The sequence below is a fragment of the Peromyscus leucopus genome, chromosome 8b (assembly GCF_004664715.2).
Source record: "Peromyscus leucopus breed LL Stock chromosome 8b, UCI_PerLeu_2.1, whole genome shotgun sequence".
In the NCBI taxonomy this organism is placed as follows: Eukaryota; Metazoa; Chordata; class Mammalia; order Rodentia; family Cricetidae; genus Peromyscus; species Peromyscus leucopus.
Window position 1 is genome coordinate 43,573,175 of NC_051086.1, and position 23,029 is coordinate 43,596,203.

At 50.4% G+C, this 23,029-nt stretch overlaps 1 protein-coding gene and 1 long non-coding RNA gene across 3 annotated transcripts in view; one reads left to right on the plus strand and one right to left on the minus strand.

Annotated features, from left to right (window-relative positions):
• Window positions 1-22,958, minus strand: part of Natd1 (N-acetyltransferase domain containing 1) — a 29,067-nt gene extending 6,109 nt beyond the window's left edge. Inside the window, exon 1 of one of the 2 annotated variants that reach the window (XM_028857491.2) lies at window positions 22,621-22,958. In XM_028857491.2, coding sequence (XP_028713324.1) covers window positions 22,621-22,789 — 169 coding nt within the window. In that variant the 5' untranslated portion in view covers window positions 22,790-22,958. Of the gene's footprint in view, window positions 1-2,452; window positions 2,624-22,620 lie in introns of those variants that run through there. The other variant, XM_028857492.2, reaches the window with a different exon arrangement.
• LOC119087037 lies at window positions 11,021-12,681 on the plus strand. Its single transcript, XR_005090470.1, has 2 exons — window positions 11,021-11,354; window positions 12,311-12,681. It is a non-coding gene; the product is annotated as an uncharacterized LOC119087037 (long non-coding RNA).
• Window positions 22,959-23,029: the final 71 nt, after the last annotated feature.

Here is a 23,029-nt window from a genome sequence, read left to right on the forward strand (position 1 = left end):
AGACTCTCAGTTCCCAGCACCCATGTCTGGCAGCTCACACCTGCCTGTAACTCCAGCTGCAGGATCTGACGCCCTCTTTTGACCTCTACAGGCACTGGAATACATGTCATGTGTATACACACTCACACACACACACACAAATAAAAACAATCTTTAAAGCACACACATAGACCTGAGTGGCTGACCCTGGCTGAGGTAAGAAGGAGAAGGCAAGGAAGGGGCCGGAGGCTGGGGCCTTAGCTAACCTCCTCCACCTTTAGATGACAACCCTCAGGAGACAACCTGGGGTTCCATTCTGGACCAGCTGTCCACCAGTCTCGTGCCTTGGTCTCTCGCCGATTCAACAGCGGCCACACAGCCAGCATTTCAGAACTTCAATCTAGGGTCGCATATACAAACCTGAGTTCTAGTCTCCTCTCACACGTCCTAGCATCAGGCTCTCTCCGTGTGTCCTGTCACATCTGCTCAGGACTTGGACATTTCTTCCCACCCCTGCTCACACTGCTTGGAGAGGTGTGGTGGCCAGCTCCGTGCTCCCACTACCATCCCCCACAGTATGCTCCCCACCAGCCCAGCCTTAGGGCTCCTGGTCCATGTCAGCTGTCCTCTTTTCAGCGCATTTTCAGGAACCCACAGTACTCAGGGTCCGAGTCATACGAGTTAACATGTCCAGTCCTATACTGTGAGCTCTTAGACTGACGGTTCCTGCCAGGCTGCTCTATCCCCACACTGCTCCCGGCTGTTCTGAGCACACAATGGGCACCACAGGGCCTTTGCTCTCTCAGCTGCTGCTTTCACATGCTGCCCTCTCCAGTGCGTCTTGCCCCTTTCAGGTCTTTCCTAAAAGACACCTGCTCGGAACCCGATGCTGAAGGACAGCCCTGGCCCGGCGTCACTTCTCTCAGACGCCTTTGTTTTATAAGATATTATGTCATTTCCTCGAGACCCATCTCCCCCTCTAGACTGTCAGCCCCACAAATCCTGGGCATCTTAAGAGTGCTGGTAAACACAGGTACTCAGTCAACACTAGTGGAATGAATCCTACTTGGCCCAGGCTCCGCAGCAGGAGCGGGGGTGGGGCTGCCCGCCTCTCGCCACCCTGTCTCCCTAGGGCACCACTTGTGGTTGGCGATAGGGCAGCAGGGTCCAGAAGGGTTAAGTTTAAAACTATAGTCTGCTCACAGCCAGCAGACTGTCCTCTTGACCAGACCCATTTTGCAGAGAAAGGAAGAAGAAGCCTGAGGGGTCCCTGCTTTTCTTTTTGTGGATCTAATGGGCCTCCGGAGTCATCTGGAGAATCACAGCCCCCCTGGAACTCAGGAAAGAGGTTCTGAAAAAAAAAAAAAACCTGATAAAAAAAACCTCAAGCTGAAAAAAACCTCAAGTGACCAGGGCCAAGTCTCACCACCAGCATGACGACAGGACTTGTTTCTCTAGGAAAAAGGCATGGCCATAGGGGCAGCTGGGCCCGGATCTGAATATGACTCTGGTCTTGTTAAGACTGGGCAAGTCACTTCCTGAACTCCAGCCTCAGTTTACTCATGTGTAATGTGGGGCGGTATGTCTCAACGCAGGAAGTAACAGCTGCCTCCACTGTAGTCAGGTGGCACAGATGGGAGACTAGGCCTCTTCTGCTTGTGACCAAGTGCAAGTGCCGTCACAGAAGGCCGGCTCCGTCGGTCAGGACAGGCCGCTCAGTACCTTCGCTGCTGTACAACTTAATGGCCGACTTCACACACGGGCGTCCCTTCAAAACCGGCGCAGTGGCCTCTAAGTCAGGTCACCAACGTGCCCAGCTGGGAGGGGTGGGCTACAAAGAACTCAAGGTCCCGTATTTCACCATCATTTCCAACCCCTAGTATCAATGGGAAGAGTGTTGGTCTGCTGGTACAAACGCTACAGAAGTCGAGGCCTTGACCTAGCTGTCCGGTTTGAGAAGTAGCCATTTACCCATGTTTATCAGCGCTTGCTGTGCACCAAATGTGTCATTCTGAACCTTTACTGCCACAGTATCTCATCCTCACTGCCCAGCCAAAACGGTGATCACTACAGCCATCCCCACTGCAGATTCCAGGAGACCGAGGCACACATCGACTGGGTAAGTTGGCTAACGTCTCGGAGCCACCTACCCGCCTCCTCCTCCAGGCCACAAGTTCCCTGGGTTATGCCCCCGGCCCGCGCAGGCTCCTCCAGGGGACGGCAGGAAGCAACCGAACACCCGGGGAGGTGGCAGGCCACCAGCGACCTGCTCGCTGGGATCCAGGGTGGCAGCCCTCCGTCCGCGGTGCCGGAAGCCGGCAGCAGTGCTAGCAGGTGCGGGCTGCCCGGGCGGGCGCGCTCTGGCGGTGCCTGTCGGGGTTCGGGAACCCTCCCGCCCCGGGATCCGTCCGCCCGCAGGTCCCGCCCCGTCCCGCCCGCCCGCGCGCGCGCGCAAACAAAGGCAGCGCGGTACCGTTGAGGCGCACGGAGAACTGGCGGCGTTGGCGGTCGTGTTCCACGCGGATGGGGCCGCCCTGCTCCAGCGCGCTCGGCGGGGCCGCATGCGCCATCGCGCGCGCCGAGACTGGGGACCGCGGGCCGCAGCGAACTGACTCTCGGGCGGCGCGGGCCGGAGAAGGGGGCGGGGCCGGAAATCAGCTGTGAGTCACGTGCGCCGCGCGCACGGTCTGTTTGGATACATTCCTGGCGTCTCTTAAAGGGGCCGCGCGGCGCGTTTCTCTCGCGGCACCAACAATAATGTGCTGGCCTTTCAAGGGTGCCGATTGTCCTCGCGTTTACCCCAGATGCATCTCTAGGACCCACGCGGACCCATCTGAAAAACACGTAACGACCTGTGGGGCAGTTCTGATCCTCTCCAAGACAGCTATCGGATATTAGGTACCGGCTTCACCGGCAAGGCTGAGGCACAGATACCTCAGACCCCGTTTTACTGGGACTGGGCATTGAAAGGCACACTTAATCTCAGCTGGAACCCAGCGGGAACTGGCGTTACGCAGCCCGTCCACCCAGGGCAGTTGAAGCTGCTATTGAGAGATTACCCCAGGCGTGTTTGGGACTGGGTGAAAAGCCATCTCTCCCAAAAAAGGCAGAAATTCTAAGTCCCTGAGGAGCTAGCTACCCAGGAACCAGTGTCTCCCTAGAAGCCATGGAAGTGGAACTACTCCTCAGCAAATAGTATTTGGAAAGCCTGCCATGGATGTTCACAGAATCACATTCTGTTAATTAAGGTGAAAATCTGATGTCCACATCTATGAGACCACCACACAGATGGGTGGACCTTAGTGGTAGAGTGCTTGAAGGTTGTGAGTTCAAAGCGGTACCAAGTGTGTGTGGGCAGTGGTGGGGAGACAAGGAAGCACTTAGTAGCCAAATGGAGATCTTCGTGGGTCCCCTGCCAATTGATGCCTTCCTTTGGATGTATGCTCCCTGACTTTTAGCACTATTGACTAAACAGCTTTCCCCAAGAACATCCTATAAAATGGAACTACACAATATTGACCTTTTAGTATCTAGTTTCTTTTTTCTTTTTTTTCTTTTTTTTGGCGGTGGAGTGGGGGCGGTGTTGGAGACAGGGTTTCTCTGTGTAGCTTTGGAGACTATCCTGGACCTCGCTCTGTAGACCAGGCTGGCCTCGAACTCACAGAGATCCTCCTGGTTCTGCCTCCTAAGTGCTGGGTTAAAGGTGTGTGCCACCACTGTCTGGCTTTTTCTTTTGTTTTGAAACTGGATTTCTCTGAGTAGCTTTGGCTGTTCTGCCTGTCTCCGCCTCCTGAGTGCTGGGATTATTTCGTGTCTTTCTCGGCATCCACCTGTGATCAGCCACGTTGCTGCTGCTATCATGTTCATCACTGTGTCAGGGTGTCCCACGGTGAGCATGTACCAGTTTATCCATCACATGTTAATGGGTTGCTGTGTTGTTTTGGTTTGGGGCTGCTATGAGTAACATGTTGTGGATGTCCTCTGGCCAGCATTCCCCTGGGGTAGTTCCCAGGAATGTATTGCCGGGTTTTATGGCTGGTGTGTGTTAGTTTTGTGATAAACTGCAAGACCCTTTTCTAAATGTACAACTTTACATTGCCACTGATAACTTCGGAAGTTGCAGTGGACAGTTTGTCATTAGTGGCAGTAATTGGCTCTTGACCTCTCCCCAGGCTTCCAGGCCGTTTGCACATCTGTTTAATGAAAAATTTTGTCTGGTTTTGTGCCCACTACATTTTCATTTTGATTTCTTCCCATTCTTTTTATTGTTTGGTTAGAGGTCAGGTATACTATTGAGAATGTCTTTTTTCTGAGCAAATAATTTCCTTTTCTTAACAAATGTGCGTTGTATCACAACATTTGTAAACAAAAGAGGGCTGACTTGGGTCATTATACGCAAAGTGGCCGAAAGGGATCCTGTGATGGGAGAGGGCTGTGAGCTTGGCTGAGTCAGGGCGTGAACGAGGAAGATAAGACAAGACCTGTGAGTCTTAGGTGACTTCACTCCCCAAGAATGTAAGTGGAGATGGCCAGAGTGTGTTCCTGGAGAGTGTCTGGACAGGCCACTCATCTGCACACCACTGTGCCTTTGCGTGACTGCCCGAGCACCACTTCCTGGAGCAGCCCTCCTCTGCATTTTGCCTACTGACAGGGTGTCTGACCTGCCAGTCTGGCCCAGGGGAGAGTCTGGCCTGATAAGGGATTAGCACATGACAAGCTCTCTTCTCTGAGAGTCTTTCTTCCCTCCCTGTGTCTTTTTACATGCTGAAGTCTGGAAGCCCTGCAGCAATCCCTTTTAGAAGCTCGGCATAGTGTTGGCCTGTACTCCTAGCACCTGGGAATTCAAGGCAGTTCTCAGCTACACCCTCAGCGTGAGCCCACCCAAACCAAAGAAGCAAAGTCCTTTCTGGAAAAATAAAAGAATAACATGGAGCAATGGATGTTTGCTGGAGTCACTGAATGACTCAGTGCTGGAAGCTTCCCATGGCCGTGCCTGCTTGGGATTCATGGGGACCAGAGTAGGGGTGTGGATCTGATTTATTTGGGTGCTCTCTAATCTGCCAAGTATGTACTGAACATCTCCGTGGAGCAGGCACCGTTGTGAGGGCACAAATGAGCACAGCAGAGGCCCCCATCCCTGCAGCACAGCTCCGCAGGAGTGCACTGAAATCAGAGAAGGAAGGAGCGGGTTGATGAGCATGCTCGCCAGCCAGCTGGTTCGGGCCAGTGTGCTCCTGGAGGCAGTCTGCCTTCAGCTGAGACAGAGGCTTTGTGAAGAAAGACTGAAGGAAGTAATGTCGTGAGTTAGGTGGTAGAGGGAGAGAGGAGAGCAGCCCAGAGAGCGAGACGAGCTAAAGCAAAGGCCCTGGGTTAAAATAAAGAGCACTGGTGGGCCGGGTGGGAGTAAAGCACACCTTTAATCCCAGCACTTGGGAGGCAGAGGCAGGCAGATCTCTGAGTTCGAGGCCAGCCTGGTCTACAGAGTGAGTTCCAGGACAGCCAAGGCTACATAGATAGAGAAACCTTGTCTTGGAAAACAAAAACAAAACAAAACAAAAACACAGCACTGGTGGGAAGCTGCAGACTGCCTGCCATGGGGTCAGAACAGCAAGGGCCTCCGACATGGAGCTGGGAAGGAGCCCGGGGTGGAGGAGGGCTTGGGCATGATTTTATTTGTTGTTTTGGATTTTTTTTCCAAACATATTTGTAGATAGAACAGTAAAATACAGTCCTATGTATCTGTCCGTCTTCCTTTAACAAAGTTTAAAGGAGTGTTTACATTCAGTAAGAACCCCTTCTTCTTTGAATAAGCCACTGAGCCGCCACTACCAGTCAGTCCAAAACAATATCCATCCCGGACACTTCTTTGACCCCCCACCCACCTGGTCAGTGTTCGGTCCCTGTCCTTTTGGCTTTGCTAGAGTATCACACACCAGGAACCTTGCAGCTTGTGACCTTTGGCTTGTCCCCTGCCATTTTCCTGCCCCTGCAATTGACTGGTACACTGAGCCACTCAGCACCCTGTCCCTTCCCGGCTGCATACGATCTGAGAGATGGTGTTAAGTACCTCTCTGCCAACTGCATGAGGGCGGCCCAGAAGTAAAACAGGGATTAGGGACTCCACACTGGTCCCAAGGACAGTGACAACCTAACTGTTGTCCACAGTCCTAAGCGCTACCATCTTAGTGACAGGAAGCAAAGTCCCAGCCCCCACCCGTTCTGTCCTGTCGCCATGACTAGGAGGTCTCCACGAGCTCCCTGAACATTATGGACACTGTGTCTCTTTGTGCTACTGTAACCGACCGGGGAAGAAATGAAGATATCCTGTGTCTCTTCCATGTGGCTATCAGACTGTTCAATGGATCCCAAGGAATTTCCCCAGGAATCTCCTGCTGGGAGAAGGAAAGACACTAGTCACAAGGGAACCTGTCACACAGGTAACAAGTTGTCAGAGCATCTTACAGGATGAGACTGAAGTCCTGACATCGATGGGTCAACGGTGAGCAGGACCACACCTTGACTGGCACTGCCCGGATGTACTCATTCTTGGCCTTCAATTTAAACTTTGGTCTCAGTTCAGGATTCCAAAGACTTGGGGGTTTGCTGGAACTCTTTGTCTCTTTTCCAAATGTGACCACATTAGGGTTTTGTTTGTTTGTTTTTCAAGACAGGGTTTCTCTGTGTAACTGCCCTGGCTGTCCTGGAACTCTCTCTGTAGACCAGGCTGGCCTCGAACTCACAGAGATCTGTCTGCCTCTGCCTCCCAAGTGCTGGGATTAAAGGTGTGCACTATCACCGACAGGCCATGACCATATTGAATAAATATTTTTGTTCTTTTCTGATTTCTACTTTTAATTTGGCTTCTTTGGTTGACTTATAGAGTGGACAGACCTGCCTAGGCACACAGGATGTGACCCCCAAGTTTGACAACAGTAAACAGAGGACATAACCCCAGGGAGATAGACAGACCTGACCTTGGAATCCGAACAAGCTGGAGACCCCTCCCTCCCCTTGTCTTGCACAAGTCACTTGGCTTGATGTGGGTACCTTCATCCACTCCTCGAAGGGAGTTGACATTCCACCAGGAGAGGTGCCCACTGGAGTTTAGTATCAGATTTGGATGGACTCCTGGGTCTGTTTGTATCTAAAGTTTCTAGTTCTGTAATCGCAGGGCTTCAGTTTTCCTTCATTTGTGAAATGGAGCTAAGAAACATAAACTTGTCTGGTGTCCAGGCATCCTGATGTTGGAGACCAAGGCCTGACCAAGCCTGGCTCATCTGACCCTGGCCTGCTGCTGTGTGGTCTCAGGCCAGGCACAGCTGTATCTCTGGGTTTCATACCCCTCCCGCAGGCTCCTGCAGACCTGGCTTCTGTGTTCTCCAGCTCTTGCCCTGGAGCTCCCACCCCATCTCTCCTCCTAGAGCTCACACCTTTTCTGGGCCTGAGTGACATGGGCATGGGTGGGATGGCAGAGGCCTGTCTGTTCAGCAGCTCAATGTTTTTCCAGGGAGCCTTCCCCTCACACCTCTCAATTCTTTTTTTTTTTTTTTTTTTTTTTGGTTTTTTTTTTGAGACAGGGTTTCTCTGTGTAGCTTTACGCCTTTCCTGGAGCACACTTGGTAGCCCAGGCTGGCCTCGAACTCACAGAGATCCACCTGGCTCTGCCTCCCGAGTGCTGGGATTAAAGGAGTGCAGCACCAACGCCCGGCTACACCTCTTAATTCTATAACTATTTTCATTTCCCAACTAGAAGCACAGGGGATGCTCATTTTAACAGCTCAGAAAAAAAGTAGAAAAATATTAAGAAGATAAAAGTCCCTCTTAAATCTACTGGCAAGCCCGATGTGGCCACATGTCTACTTAGAAAGCAGCCTAACCTTGTCGCCCATTGTTTTACTCACCCACCCACCCACCCACCCACCCACTCGTGTTTTCTGAGCTGCAGCTTTGTGTTCTGGACTAGGGACACAGTAAAACATGAGGCAAAGAGCCTGCTCACACAGAGACTTTGTCACAAACATATTTGTTCCAAAAATGAAATCAAGTTGTATGTGCTGAGTTTTCTGTTTTTGTTACTCTGGTTGGTTTTTTGAGATAGGGTCTCTATAAAACCCAGGCTGGCCTTAAACTTGCAACCCTGCTTCAGCCCTTGAGTGCTCATATTATAGGCATGAGCTACCATGCCCGGCTCATATTTGCTGTTTACATCCTGCTTTTTTCCATTTAACAATATACTGTGAACATTTAACTTTTTATTTTATTGATTGATTGACTGATTGATTGATTGGGTTTCTTTGTGTAGCCCTGGCTGTCCTGGAACTTGCTTTGTAGACCAGGCTAGCCTTGAACTCACAGAGAGCTATTGTAGAATATTATTTTAAGATGTGTTACTATTGTTTATGTTGCATTTGTTTAACTCTGTGAAGCTGTGTTACTGTGCTTGTTTGAAACACCTGATTGTTTAATAAAGAACTGAATGGCCAATGGCAAGGCAGGAGATAGGATAGATGGGGCTGGCAGGCAGAGTGAATATATAGAAGGATCAATCACTCAGCAACACAGCAAGCCATGAAGTAAGAGTAAGATTTACAGAAGTAAGAGAATGGGAAAAGCCCAGAAGCAAAAGGTAGACAGGCTAAGTTAAGTTAAGGAAAGCTGTCAAGCAACAAGCCAAGATAAGGTCAGGCATTCATAATTAAGAATAAGCCGGCTGGGTGATGGTGGCGCATGCCTTTAATCCCAGCACGTGGGAGGCAGAGGCAGGCGATCTCTCTGAGTTCGAGGCCAGCCTGGTCTACAGAGCAAGATCCAGGAAAGGTGCAAAGCTACACAGAGAAACCCTGTCTTGAAGAAAAAAAAAAAAAGAAAGAAAATAAGCCTCTGTTTGTGATTTATTTGGGAGCTGTGGGGAAGGCCCCCAAATGAATAAAAAAACAAACAACAGCAGAGATCCACCTGCCTCTGTCTCCCAGGTGCTGGAATCAAAGGCATGCACTACCACACCCAGCTATCAATACCATTTAAATGAGGTCATTGATATAGTTTAGATGTGAAGTGTCCCCTCCAAGGCCCATGGGGACACTTCAAGTCAGTCACCAGCTTAACACCATGGAGTTGGTGGACCTTTAAGGAGGTAGGGCCTATTAAAAGAAGATGAAGTCACTGGGGTGTGCCCTGGAAGAGGGCTGTGAAACCCTGGCTCTTTCTTATCTATTACTTTTTGGCCATGAGATGAGTGACATATCTCCACAATATACTACCACAGGCCCCCAATGAGGGGCCTCCAAAGCTGTGGCCCAAATCCAACCTCTTTTCTTCATATGTTTATTACCCTGGGCATTCTGTTATACCAGCAGAAAGCTGGCTAGCAGACTAACACTGTCATATTTCTTTTTTTAAAAAAGATTGATTGTTTTTATTTTATGTGTATGGGTGTTTTATCTGCACATATGTCTGTGCACCATGTTTGTGCCTGATGTTTGTGGAAGGTGAAAGAACACTTTGGATCCCTGTTGGAACATGGTCCAGGAATAGTGTCGTGTGGGGAGATTTATGAATGCTGTGGAAAAACTCCAAGAAACCAGGGCAAGACTCTTGTGACTTCAGTTTCTCCAAAACCACAGAATTGTTATTGGATTATGCGTTCATGTCTGCCACGTGCAGCTTGCTCTTGTGACTGGACACTTTACTCATGTGACTTCTGTCTGATGCTCTGAATAAAGCTGGCTATTGTATGAGACTTTAGTCTGCCTCACTCCTTGACCCCATTCTCCTTGATCCCAGAGCCTCTAGAGCAGTAAACAGATTCCCCTGGTCCTGGAGTTAGAATGGGTGTGAACCACCATGTGGTGCTGGCATCAAACCCAGGTCCTCTGCAAGAACAACAAGTGCTCTTAACTGCTGAGCCATCTCTCCATCACCGACAAAGTCATACTTCAAAAAATAAAACGTTGCCATTTCTTATCTGTGAGGCATTGGCACAAATACTCCCGTGCAGACACCATGCCCACAAAACCAATCTGACTGAGGCAGTACCTCTTAGATGACTTTAGGCTTTGTCAAATGACAGTCAAAGCTAACTATGATAGACCTCATATTTGCATAAAAATCTACCTCATAATAGAGATGACTTGTAATACCCGGCATAGTGTAAATGCTACAGAAAAAGCTATGTTGTGCTTTTAGGAAATAATACCAAGGAAAAAACTCTGTACATGCTCAGTACAGATGTGATATCTGTGATTTGTGTATGTGTCGGGGCTAGAACCTAGGGTTGTCTGGGCACCACTAGGGTTCTACTACTGAACTATAGCCAGTCCCTGAATGTCTCTGGCCCATGGTTGGCGGGAAACACAGATCTGGAATTTGTGTGCATAAAGGCTCAGGTGTGCAGGTTCAGAACTGAAGAAAACCTGCCTCCCACTTTTCTGTCATCTGCTTAGCTCTCCCTAGTCACATGCAATGGAATTTTTTTTTAACCTGTCCCTATGTATTCTTCCAGAATTTTACACCCATAAATACAAGTTAGTACAAATCTATATTTGTTCCTCATTTTTCAAGTTAACATTTCTCATGTAATCCTAAAGTGAAACCCATCACTTAGCAGTCTGTCCTGGAGACCTGCCTTCGTGTCCCCATTCTTCCATTGCTGTGAGGTGCTCTACAATGACAGAACTTGGCCATCAGGAGCCGGCATGGCTCCAGTCATTCTTTTTCAATTTAGACAGCACCTGGGTCCTGTCTAAATACAGCCTCTTGCTGGGCCTGGTGGGTCAGGCCTGTCATCCCAGCTGCTTGGGAGGCTGAGGTAGGAGAATCACAAGTTCAAGACTGACCTCTGGAGATGTAGTTCGGTTATAGAGCACTCGCATGGCACACATGAAGCCCCAGGTTCAAATCGTCAGTATTACAAGAATACATACATACATAAATACATTAAAAAATTATAAATAGAACATCTTCGCCTCAGCTGTGGCTCCTAGGTCACCTCCAAATTCTCACATCCCCGAGTGACTATGTTGCTGTATTTTTTTTCCCTCTCTTCCTCAAGAATCCTCTTTTGAGGAGGCAATAGAAAGAGCACTGAGTCACACTTTTCAGGCTTAGCTTCCTGGGCGTTACCTGATCAGCTCTGTTTGCCTACCGGAGAGTCTGGGGCCACAAGATGAGGGTCATGGCCTGAGAGCAACTGAGGACTTTCCACAGGCCTCTTGGTGGCAGTTGGGACTTGACCCCAGTGAGACCGAGTCCAGAATCTGACACCTTGAACTGCAGACAAGCATCGGCCTCAAGCAGCTGACCTGTCCCATACATTCCTTGGCAAGAGTGGCAGTCAAAAGAATATAGAAGACCTGGGCCCTCAGGGTGTGGTAAAGGTGAGGTGCTGCTCCCACGAGGGAGACATCTGGGGGTCCAACAAGAAGAGCCACGTGGTCCCGTGGGTCCTGGGATCTGGTCACTGCAGCTGACTGTTCCCTGTCCCCTGTTCCAGTTCTTCACTGTCAACAGGAACTGGAAAGTAAGCTTTGGTGTTTTTTTTTTTTTTTTTTTTTTTTTTTTTTTGGTTTTTGGAGACAGGGTTTCTCTGTGTAGCCCTCGCTGTCCTGGAACTCATTCTGTAGCCCAGGCTGGCCTCAAACTCACACAAGATCTGCCTGCTTCTGCCTCCCGAGTGCTGGGATCAAAGGCGTGTGCCACCACCGCCCGGCTGAAATAATTTTTATTTTATGGGCATTGATGTTTTGCTTGCATGTATTCCAGATCTTGGAATTACAGACTGTTGTGAGTTGCCATGTGCGTGCTGGGAATTGAACCCAGGTCCTCGGGAAGAGCAACCAGTGCTCTTAACCACTGAGTCATCTCTCCAACCCCGGCGTTTCACATATTCTAATACAAGTTCTGCCTCTGAAATGTTTTGTGAGATTTTTTTCTCAGCTTGCTTTGAACGTGAAACAAGGTCATTAGCACTTAGTAAGTGGGTGCTATCACCACTGTCAATATTGCCACAATTAGTTCACTGCTCCATTGTGACACTGCACCTGGGGCCATGAACCCTCAGCTCAGAGCTGCCAATGGCATCTGCCCACCAATTCTTCTGGGTACCCCCAAACCTGCCACTCAGGTCCCTCCAGCTAGACCTTCTTGAGGAAGCCAACAGCCTCCAGTGGAGCCTAAGGCCATGGTTGTTTATGATATTCGTTTATCAAAACCCGTCAGCTGGCTCAGGCTGATTGCTGGAGCTGTTGGTGGGAGGGAAGGGAGGTCCGGAATATTGCCCTCACCCTCCCTGCCCTGCCCCAGACACACAGCCACAGTCTTCCCCAACTTCTAGGCCACACCCGCAGCCTGCCTTTGCTGGCTACCTGCAAAGCTCTTCTCATCAGAGCCCTGTCTTGCCTCATTTCCGATTCCCGCTTGCCACAAGAGACCACGGAGGCTCAAAGATGTGGCTATACACATTCCTACAGCCCAGAGCTAAGGGACCAAGATCTGCTCGGGACACTTGCTCCGCTGGCATCATTCTCATTGCCGCTGACTCCAGCCTAGCCATATGAAGCCCCGCCGTGGGTGAACACAGCTACGGAACACCCAGCAGGCACCGCACGGCGGACTCTTCCGGAACGGTCACGTATCAGGGAAGTGCATGTCCTGGTGCGATTCTGCTGTTTGACAAATTAAAAGTTGGAGGATTAGAGACCCAGAGCCTGACTACTGGTTCAGATGGGACCTTTCATGCACAGCCCACAGACTCAGAGGCTCCAGGCATGTTGTAGGCACATCTTTGCTAACCATTACAACAGTCCCCAGAGGTCCACTTTACCCAAGTCCCCTTTCCTTCCCTCTTCGGGTTCATTCTGGGCCTCCATTTCTGCTCCCATCCTCAGTGTTGTATGCTGTCCTCCCCTCCCAAAGCTGGCCTCACTGTTATCTATCTACCCAATCTCCTGGGAGAAACAGGATGAGCGCTTGTGTGGAGGGCAGTTTGGCCTGATCTGTCTCTATTCCGATGCAAAGGAGCTTTGCCCTAACCAGCCCCTTTCCAGGGTTGCCTTCCTCAGATGCACTCACATGTGTGAGGAGGGAATCTCTGCATCAGGACAGTCACTGTCACTGCAAATGACTGGAGCCACCCAGATGCTGGCACCACAGAGGGCCATCCACCACAGTACTAACGGCAGGGGCCCTGCGATTCTTGCCTAGTTGCAGGATGCCCAGGCGATGGGGCCTATGGGTAAATCCCAGTGGGACTCTGGACCTTGGGGGACAGAGTAGACCCACCCTATTATACTAGCTGCTTTTGTTTGTTTTCTTTGAGACAGGGTCTCCCTATGTAGATCAGGCTGGCCTCACTCAAACTCAAAGTGGTCTGCCTGCCTCTGTCTCCTGCACGCTGGCATTAAAAGTGTGTACAACCACGCCTGGCTTCTACTAGCTGTGTTTTCTGGAGGCTGTTTTGTACCAGGAAAGAGCATAAGCTTGGCGGTGACTTGAGAAATTCTCTCTTCTCATTATTATTCCTTCACGAGCAGACAGACACCTGCTGTGACCTGCCAGAGACTGAAGCTGTTGAAGCAGCACTGGTTTGGAAACTAGTTTGGGTCAAGCTCCAGCCTACAGTTCACCCTGTACAATAAAATAAGGCAACACTCAAATCAGGAACCATCCGCTTTGATCCCATCTCCTTCCTCCATACCCAGCAGATACCATCTCAGTCTGAGGTTTTGAGTCATTAGGAGGTGTTGAGTCCCTTTTGGATCCAACCTGCCACTGAAGATCTTGGGTTGGTGATCCAGGAAGGCTACATGGAAGGGACAGGATTTGAGCTGTACAGAACAGGCAGACTTAAAGAATCCATATTTCATCTATTTATGTCAAAACACTATTAACATTAATTAAATTAATCAGTTATGTTGATATTTAAATCCTAAATACCTAAAATATCCTGAAAATATATATTTCTTGCAGAAACATTTAATGGATAAATCTTAAAGAGAAATCACCAGGATGGAGCTTAGGGCTGGTTGGTGCTACATAGCGAGACCTTGTCTGTAAATAAAAGGGGAAAAAAGGTAGACAGCTATTAAGGAAGCTACCCAATGCTGACCTCTGGCTTCCAGATGTGTGTGCACATGCATGCATGCACACATGCACACACACATACACAACTGTCACGGCTGAGCTGTAGCCTTTTCCCGTTTCTACCAGTCAGCCTCACCTGCCACTCACACACAGCCTGTGAGTGTGGGAAAACTCTCCTCTGGCTTTAGTGGAGAAGAGACTAGCTGGTGAAGGGAGAGTCCGATCATCCACCAAAGAACTAGTCGGTGAGGTGGCATACGCCTTTAATCCCAGCACTTAGGGAGACAGAGTTCAAGGCCAGTCAGGTCTACATAGTGAGTTCCAGGACAGCCAGGGCTCTATAGAGAAGTGTGCTCCCCCACCCCACCCCCACACAAAGAACTTCATGGTTGTAGCTTTGGTCGGCCATCAACCCCACTGCCTCTGTAGGCCCCCTCCCTGCATCCCCTGTTATCACACTGACCCTTCTGCTCCTCTGGTACCAGCCCCTCCCTTGAGGTGTGGCTCTACCCTGAGGGGAAGGGACAGCATTTGTTCCTAAAACCTGTCCGTTCTTAGCTCTCAAAACCCTCAAAACGACAAACTCAGACTCATGACAGCCCTCAATACAACAAATGAACAGGCTCAGGCCAGTGTCAATCGGGAGGGCGAGGTGGACACCGCTCTCAGGGTACTGAAGTCCTCTTGGCTACTCAGCCGATAAATGTCTCAACCCATCTGAGCCCTGGGCCCCAGGAGAGGAAATTCCTTTCCCCAGGGACTCCCACTATCCCCCAATCCAGAGGAGTTCTTCTCTCAGAACCATATGCATCCAAAGGCCAAATATGTGAACACGCTTCCTTCCCGACACAAGGAAGACCAACTCCACACTGTAAATATGAAGTGGATTACAGGGTGTGGCTTGAGACCTGGATCCCAGGCAAGAGGAAGGCCCAGGGCTGGTGAACTGAGCAAACAGATGGAGGTTTCCAGGTCTCCTCTCTGCACGGGCAGTGGAAGATGCTTAGAGAAACCCTAGGACCGGATATCACTTCTCCGTTAGTGTTTGCCTGGACCATTCACTCCCAAGACAGATCTGTGACTTGACCTGGGGGTTTGGCTAGTTAGCTCTCTGACCTGATAGCCCTGTGAGAACCCACAAGACTCTAAGGCCTGGCCAGCAAGGCTGACTCCCATAACAGTCAAGGCCACACTTCCATTAGTGCCTGTACTGGAACCCTGGCAGCTCCTTCTGCCTGCTGGCAGACTTTAATTTCCTATCTATAGATACATTTTCTATATTTAATGCAGCAACGATGCTTGGGGCTGGGGAAGTGTAACTATGTTACACTCATTGGCTCATGCAAGCCACCAGTGACGTCTGCATCTTCCCCACGGGCTCGCTGAGAAGCTTGTGTTCTTCTGGAACATGCGTTCATAGTGGGTTCCAAAGGTAGATGCTCTGCTTGTTTCCACCATCTACCCTGCCTCCCTCCCACTCATCTCTTTCTCCACATTCGTCCGGTGTCTTATGCACGGCGGGCAACTTTCAATCTCCCTGGAAGTATGTTTTTGTTTTCCTTTTTTATTTTTACCAAAGCATCGCAGGCACATGGTGTTCAATGTCAAGTAGCACTCTAACAACAACACAATACCCAGCAGCCACTGGCTCCCCAGCCTGCTCATCAATCACTGCCAGGCTTCCGACGTGGGAGACGGAGCAGGGAGCCAGAGGGAACAAGTTCCTACCCTCGAACTTGAACCCCTCCTTCCTTCTTCACCGTCCATGCAGACTGCCTTTGTTTGTTTCCCTTCCTTCCCTTTCCATTTTAGACAGCATCCAACGGCTTCCTGCCGTGGAAGGTAAAGACTAGCTCGCTTACAAAGGGATCTGTAGGTTAGACAGACCAGTGCACCCCTTGACCTCCTGGGCACCAAGCGGTTAAGCTATTCTGTTAATGACTTGTAAGACATTCCATTAAAGTTACTTCTTAGTGTTAATACACTCAAGGCTATATTTGTGCCAGCTAGTTTTTACGTCCACCTGATGCAAGCCGGAGTCATTCGAGAGAGAACCTTAGTTGAGAAAATGCCCCCGTAAGATCAGGCTGTAGGCAGTTAAGTCTGTAGGGCATTTTATTTTTTTTTTTAATTTATTTTTATTTTTTTTCCAGACAGGGTTTCTCTGTGTAACAGCCCTGGCTGTCCTGTAACTCACTCTGTAGCCCAGGCTGGTCTTGAACTCACAGAGATCAGCCTGCCTCTGCCTTCCAAGTGCTGGGATTAAAGGTGAGTGCCATTATGCCCGGTTCCAGATACTGTTTTTTGTTTGTTTGTTTGTTTGTTTGTTTGAGACAGGGTTTCTCTGTGTAGCTTTGCAGCCCTTCCTGGAACTCACTCTGTAGTCCAGGCTGGCTTTGAACTCACAAAGATCACCTGCCTCTGCTTCCCGAGTGCTGGGATTAAAGGCATGAAAGGCACCACCATCCCCCAGTGGACATATTTTTAAATTAGTGTTTGATGAGGACAGCCCAGCTCACTGTGGGTGATGCCATCCCTGTGCTGGTGGTCTTGGGTTCTATAAGAAAGCAGGCTGAGCAAGTCAGTAAGCAGCACTCCTCCATGGCCTCTGCATCAGCTTCTGCCTCCTGTTTCCTGGCCTGACTTTCTTCAGTGATGAACTGAGATACAGAAGTGTAAACAAAATAAATCCTTTCCTCCCTAACTTGGCTTTGGTCATGGTGTTTCATCATAGCAATAGTAACCTCAACTAAGACAATATTGTCAGCATTTTTTTCCGATGTTCATTTTTTTTAATAGTTTTTTTTTTTTTAGATTTATTTATTATATATACAGTCTTCTGCCTGCATGTATGCCTGCAGGCCAGAAGAGGGCACCAGATCCCATTACAGATAGTTGTGAGCCACCATGTGGTTGCTGGGAATTGAACTCAGGACTTCTGGAAGAGCAGCCAGTGCTCCTAACCGCTGAGCCATCTCTCCAGCCCCTCTTTTTTTTTTTTTTTTTTTTTTTTTTTTAAATCTAGACAGGGTTTTTCTGTGTAACCCTGGCTGTCCTGGAACTCACTGTGTAGACCAGGCTGACCTCTCAAATGCTGGGATTAAAGATGTGTACCACCACTGCCTGGCCCAATGTTCACTGTTGGAAATGAACAAAAACCTGGGGTGGGCAATGAAGCTCCCTAAGTAGCAGCAGCTGAACTTTCCCTTGATGCCCTGAGCAAAGGGACTGCTAGTCTAACAGCCAGCGGGACTACCCTATGCCAGCACCAGCCATCTTGAATACTTCACAGACACCCAGAGCAAACTATGGAGACGGCATGGGTGACTGTCTTGGCTCCTGAAGGTGCAGCCTCAGTCAGGGATGTTTGGAGCAGTTTGTATCAGGTCTCCCCTTATTAATTAATTAATATTTTATGTGCATTGGTGTGTTTGCCTTCATATATGTCAGTGTGAGGGTGCCAGATCCCCTGGAACTGGGGTCACAGACAGTTGTGAGCTGCCATGTGGGTACTTGGAATCCTGGTCCTCTGGAAGATCAGTCAGTGCTCTTAAGCCCTGAGCCATCTCTCCAGCCCCATCCAGACCCTCTTTTCAAAGACAGGGTCTCGCCGGGCGGTGGTGGCGCTCGCCTTTAATCCCAGCACTCGGGAGGCAGAGGCAGGCGGATCTCTGTGAGTTCGAGGCCAGCCTGGGCTACCAAGTGAGTTCCAGGAAAGGCGCAAAGCTACACAGAGAAACCCTGTCTTGAAAAACAAAAACAAACAAACAAACAAACAAACAAAAATTAAAACAGAGACAGGGTCTCTAGTTCAGGATGGCTTCCAAACTGCCTAAAGAGCAGATGACCTTGGATTTCTGATCTTCCTTACCTCCACCTCCCAAGCACTGCAATTACAGGCATGTGCCACCATACCTTGTGCTGGGGACTGAACCTAGGGCTTCCTGTATGACAGGCAAGCATTCCACTGAACTACGACTTGAACCATGGTACCAGACTCTGGGGGCCTTAGTGTTGCCGAGCGCTCTAGGACTATTTTCACTCTGGCCAGAAGGGGCGCAATTCCCCCGGTTATTCTCCTGAGGGACTGCTGAGGCTGGTGCTAAGAGGAAAGGCTATGATTGGTCCAAACAAACGGCCCTGATTGGCTCAACTACCGGCAGCTTGCTTAGGCTCTCCAGTCTGCTGTGCTACCATCCCGGGTGCTAAAAAAGGGCCCAAGGAAAGGTTTCTTTCAGGTGATCTTTCTGCCGTTGCTTTCAGTAGTGTGGGCTGAGCTGCTAACACCTAAGAAAACAAGAAGCCGAGGCAGTAGCAAACGGCGATTATACACCAGAAGACAGCAGGCGAAGAGAGGCGCCAAGAGGCAGCGGATCAGCAGTGACAGCTGAGCAGGTGGCCAGCTAAGCTGTGAAAGCAGCGAGGCAGCTGACTATCACCGAAAAGACAGTGGTAGTCCCGATGATGGTCCCATTGGAGGTGGCAGTGGCCCTGTGAGAAGGCCTGCTAGGTGTTCTGGCCTCCCCCTTGCCAGCTGCCACAACTTCCTAGCAGCAGCTAAATTGTGGAAGGAGTCAGGCAACTTGGGGGTGGCTGAGAGGGGGCAGAAGCGACGATGCCTGTGGATGGGAAAGAAAGCTCCATCCAAGCACTAGGGAGGCTAGAGCATGAGCATCAAGAATTCAAGGGTAGCCGGGCGGTGGTGGCGCACACCTTTAGTCCCAGCACTCGGGAGGCAGAGCCAGGCGGATCTCTGTGGGTTCGAGGCCAGCCTGGTCTACAGAGTGAGTTCCAAGACAGGCTCCAAAACTACACAGAGAAACCTTGTCTCAAAAAACAACGATTGAACCAACCGACCAACCAACCAAATAAGAATTCAAGGCTACCTTGGTCTACATCTTGAGATGCTATCTCCCAAGACAGACAGACAGACAGACACACGAAACACGTGCACATGGGGGGGGGCAGAGACAAACGATTGGCTCAAGGTTACTCTGCTGCATTGTGGCTTAGGTTGGAGGACATCCCTGTGCAGGTGGACCCTGACATTGCCCATGTGGTAAAGTTGATACAGGGCTAATACACTTCTGCCTCTCTTTTCTTGGCTGTGTGACTATGGGTAAGTCACTGGTCTCTGTTTTTTTGACACGCCTCACAAAATCGTGGCAATAAGAACATGCTGGCAGTCCAGGGTTCCAGACAGCAGGACAAACAAGCACTCTAGTAAAAAGCCCCTACATGATACTTTGAGCCATCCTTGATCATTTGGGTTAGGATCTGGCCTCCTCTCTCCCAGACATGAGATGGTTGGGTCTTAGTTTCCTCATCTGGAAGAAGAATTTCCAACTATGCCAGCTTCACAACATGTGAACTTGTGAGACCTGGCATGTGATGAGTGACAATAAATGCTTGCGTTCTGTGTTCTAGGCAGGAAGGGCCATGTTGGACACCTCTGAGCCTGAAACTCTTCCCTGCTGCAGCCAGAGGGCTCCACACAACCCTGTAAGGACCTGGGTAGTCCACATCCAAGGGCAAAGAGCTACTTACTGTCTTTCTAGAAAGCCATAGAAGAAACGCAGGGAAACCTGTGTGACCCAGAAGAGCACTGTGAAGCATTTTAATGAGAGCATGAGCAGAAAAGGGCAGAGGAAAGTGTCACGATCTGCCAGACTCGAGTCTGAACAGTCGTCTCATGCTTGTGCAGATCTTCACCCTCAGCTTCTGTTCTGCTCGGTGTCCATGAAAAGGCACTCCTCCCTGGGAAGTGTGTGTTCCGAGTGTTCAGTGGGGGCCTGCTGTGCATTGGGGAGGCCAGTAGCTGAGTAGGGCACTGCTCCCAACAGCCTGCCCCATAAGGAGTTCTCATGAGGGATAGGCCCACACACCCCAGGGCTGGGAAAACGGCACTTGGTACTGTTGTACCAGTAACACATGCCACGGGTATGAATTCAACATTTCAAAATGTTGGCCATTTAAATACAGCAGGTGAAAAATAAAAAAAAATTAGCAGGTGAGTCTTGTTGGGATATTTGCACACTGTGTGAAGCTATATTGATTGGTGTAATAAAGAGCTGAATGGCTAATAGCTAGGCAGGAGAGGATAGGTAGGATTTCCAGGGGGAGAGAGGAAGAGGAGGAGGAATCTAGGCACATGGATTTTGCCAGCAGAATTGGAGGAGTCAGACGTGCTGTACTGAAGAAAGGTAAAAGCCACGTAGCAAAATGTAGATTAATAGGAGCAGGTTAGCTTGAGTTATAAGAGCCTAAGCTAAAGGTCAAGCTTTCATAATTAATAATAAGTCTCCGTGTCATTATTTGCATGCTGACAGTCCTGACGGGAAAAGTACTACTACAAAGTCTCCCCTGTGGCTCTTCACATGGCAGAAGGAGAAGGGTGGAATGCATCAGATGAAGGCAGAGGGGGCATTCCTGACGGAGGAAACAGCCTTGGCAAAGACAGGGTCAAGAAGGAAAGCTTGGTCTGGAAGTATCTAGAGCCAGAGAGTTGGAAATTCCCTACCTAAGGAACCAGGAAATGTCTGGAGCCGGGCCAGCCCTGTTTCAGAAAGCTTCCTCTGAAGCACTGTGGAGAATCTGCAGCGACTTGCACAGATGTGAGACAGCTGGATGGCAGACAAAGTACAAGGATGGTTGATCCTGTGCGGGGCACTGACAGAGCACAGCCACACCAGGTCTGGTCACCAGAAGGAACCCACCCCAGGTCAGCAAGCCCTGGAGGCTCTGCAGACGGCAGGGCACTGAGCATACAGACAGAGCTGTGCATGACTGCTGCTCCCGTGCGGTCATGCTGCATGCAAACGAACACGTGTGCACCTCGTGGGTATCCAGGTGTGCTTGGGGGGTGTATGGTCAGCACATGGGGATGACACCGTTGTAGCATGTGGAGGGCCGCCGCGTCTAAGGGAGAAGAGGGCTTCTCACCTCTGACCACCCCAGTGACACAGCTACCTTGGGGCTTTTGCACTTCCTCTGTTGGGAATGCTTACTCTTTCTCTTGCCTCCTCAAGTCCCTGTTTCTGTATCACCTTTATGGAGGCCTTTTCTGACTGCCCTCATTAAAATGACACCCCAACCTCTAGACACACTGTCTCGCTTCTGCCTTTTCCCGACAGCGTTTGCCAATCTGAGACATCCTATCATTTAACATAGGCCAGAAGTCCATTTCTTCCTGAGAGCAGAGTTGTACCTGTTTCGTTCAATGTTGACCCCACAATGTTAGGCACACAGCATGTGTTCAATGAATGAGGTGTCTTGTGTCCCCCCACCCCCTCCTACCCCCTGCGGTTGGGTTTGAACCACCCCTTTCTCCAACTGTCCCTCCAGGGCCTGCCTACCTCAAGCATCCACAGGCTGACACCGGCTGAAGCCTTCCCATCCTAAACCTGAGTTTCCCTTAGTTTGCAGAGGGGTCTGCTCTCCTGGGAGCCAGAGTCAGAGGCAGCCCATTGGGAGCTGGACCCAACGCTCTGGTCAGTTTCTGAGCAGTCATGTACTCCCCCAGCTTAATTTCCACTTAGAGACAGAAGGGCAATAGATTCTGTTGCCAGAGGTGGCCAGAGAGGAAAAAAAAGAAAAAACCCTAGTGGCCTTCCATCCTGCCCCAGCATGCTGACTGACTTGCAGGTGCAGCCTAGCCTGGCTTCATTCACAGCTCTCCACTCCCTGGGCTGGCTTCTCTGTTCTTCCAAGGATGGTCTCTTACCTCTCTGCCTAGCTACCAATCCATGAAGGTCACCTTCCTTGACCCCACCCAGGTGAGGCAGGGCCTCCTTTTAGGACTCTTGCATCTATTTTTAGCACCCCGCATGGAGTTGGTGATTCCTGGGCTGTTTGTCAAGTTCTCTGACTAACCCATTAAACTCCTCCTGTTTGAGGACCTTGTCTGAGTCATCCTGGTGCCTGGGAGGCTGGCACGGGACTGGAATCGCTTTACCCATGTCTGTGGCATGCTTTCCTACTTCCTCTGTGCATTCCTCAAATAGTTCTTAGGCACCTACTATGTGCGTGGCTCTCGGCTGAACCTCCAGGGGATGAGATAATCAGGATTCCTGATGGGGAGGGGCGGGTGGCACGGGAAGAGGGGTGCGGTAGAAACCAAGCAAGGCATTGCTGGCCCGAGTGCTGGCCAGAGAGCTAAGACTCACTCGGGCTTTGACTCCCTGACCTTGTGTTTCTTGCCCTCACTACGCCTGGCTTTCCATCCGATCCCAGAGACTCCTGGTTAGTGTGAGGACAGAGGCTCAGCGACCGACCGACGGCCGAGATGGAACCCCGCTCAAGGCTGCCCAAAGGTATTTCAATGTTAGGAACGACACCTAATTATCTCCGACGACCGCCAGCCTTCGGAGTAGAGAGGCTATAATGTTACAACCCAAACAGTTACTTGGTCACTAGGCACCACCAGGTTGGCCACTGAATCCGCGCGCGCTCCCAAAGTGCCGGCGTATCAGGTGCTCCTGGCTGCCGCCGCCACAAGGACTTAAACGCGTGCGCGCTCAGCAAGGCGCAGTAAACTCTTTCCCACAGTCGGCCAACACTCACCTGGCACGCGCCGTCGCGGGATCTCGTTTTTCCCTGCTGCCCTAGGAGGCAGGTCCGAGGTCGCTGCTCTCGACAGGCGAGCACATGGAAGCTCACCCTCGGGAAGGCGCAGCCACTTAGGAGTCCCATCTCCCTCAAGGAGCAGCACTTTTAATCCCACCAGCCGCATCGGCCAGGCCGGGCCACCCTAGGGATCTTGAGATTTTTTTTTTTTCCAGATTACGACCCGCACAGGCTGCACCGCAGGGGGGCACAGGCTGGGGCACCCAGGACCACGCCAGCACTATCCCGCGAGTGGGTAGGGCTGTCATCTTGATGGGCAAGAGGGCGGAGCCGGGTTGGACTAGGGGAAAGCAGGGTTGGATTCCGGCTCCTGGAGGGTGGGGCTTGTGCGTGACAGTCCGGTCGG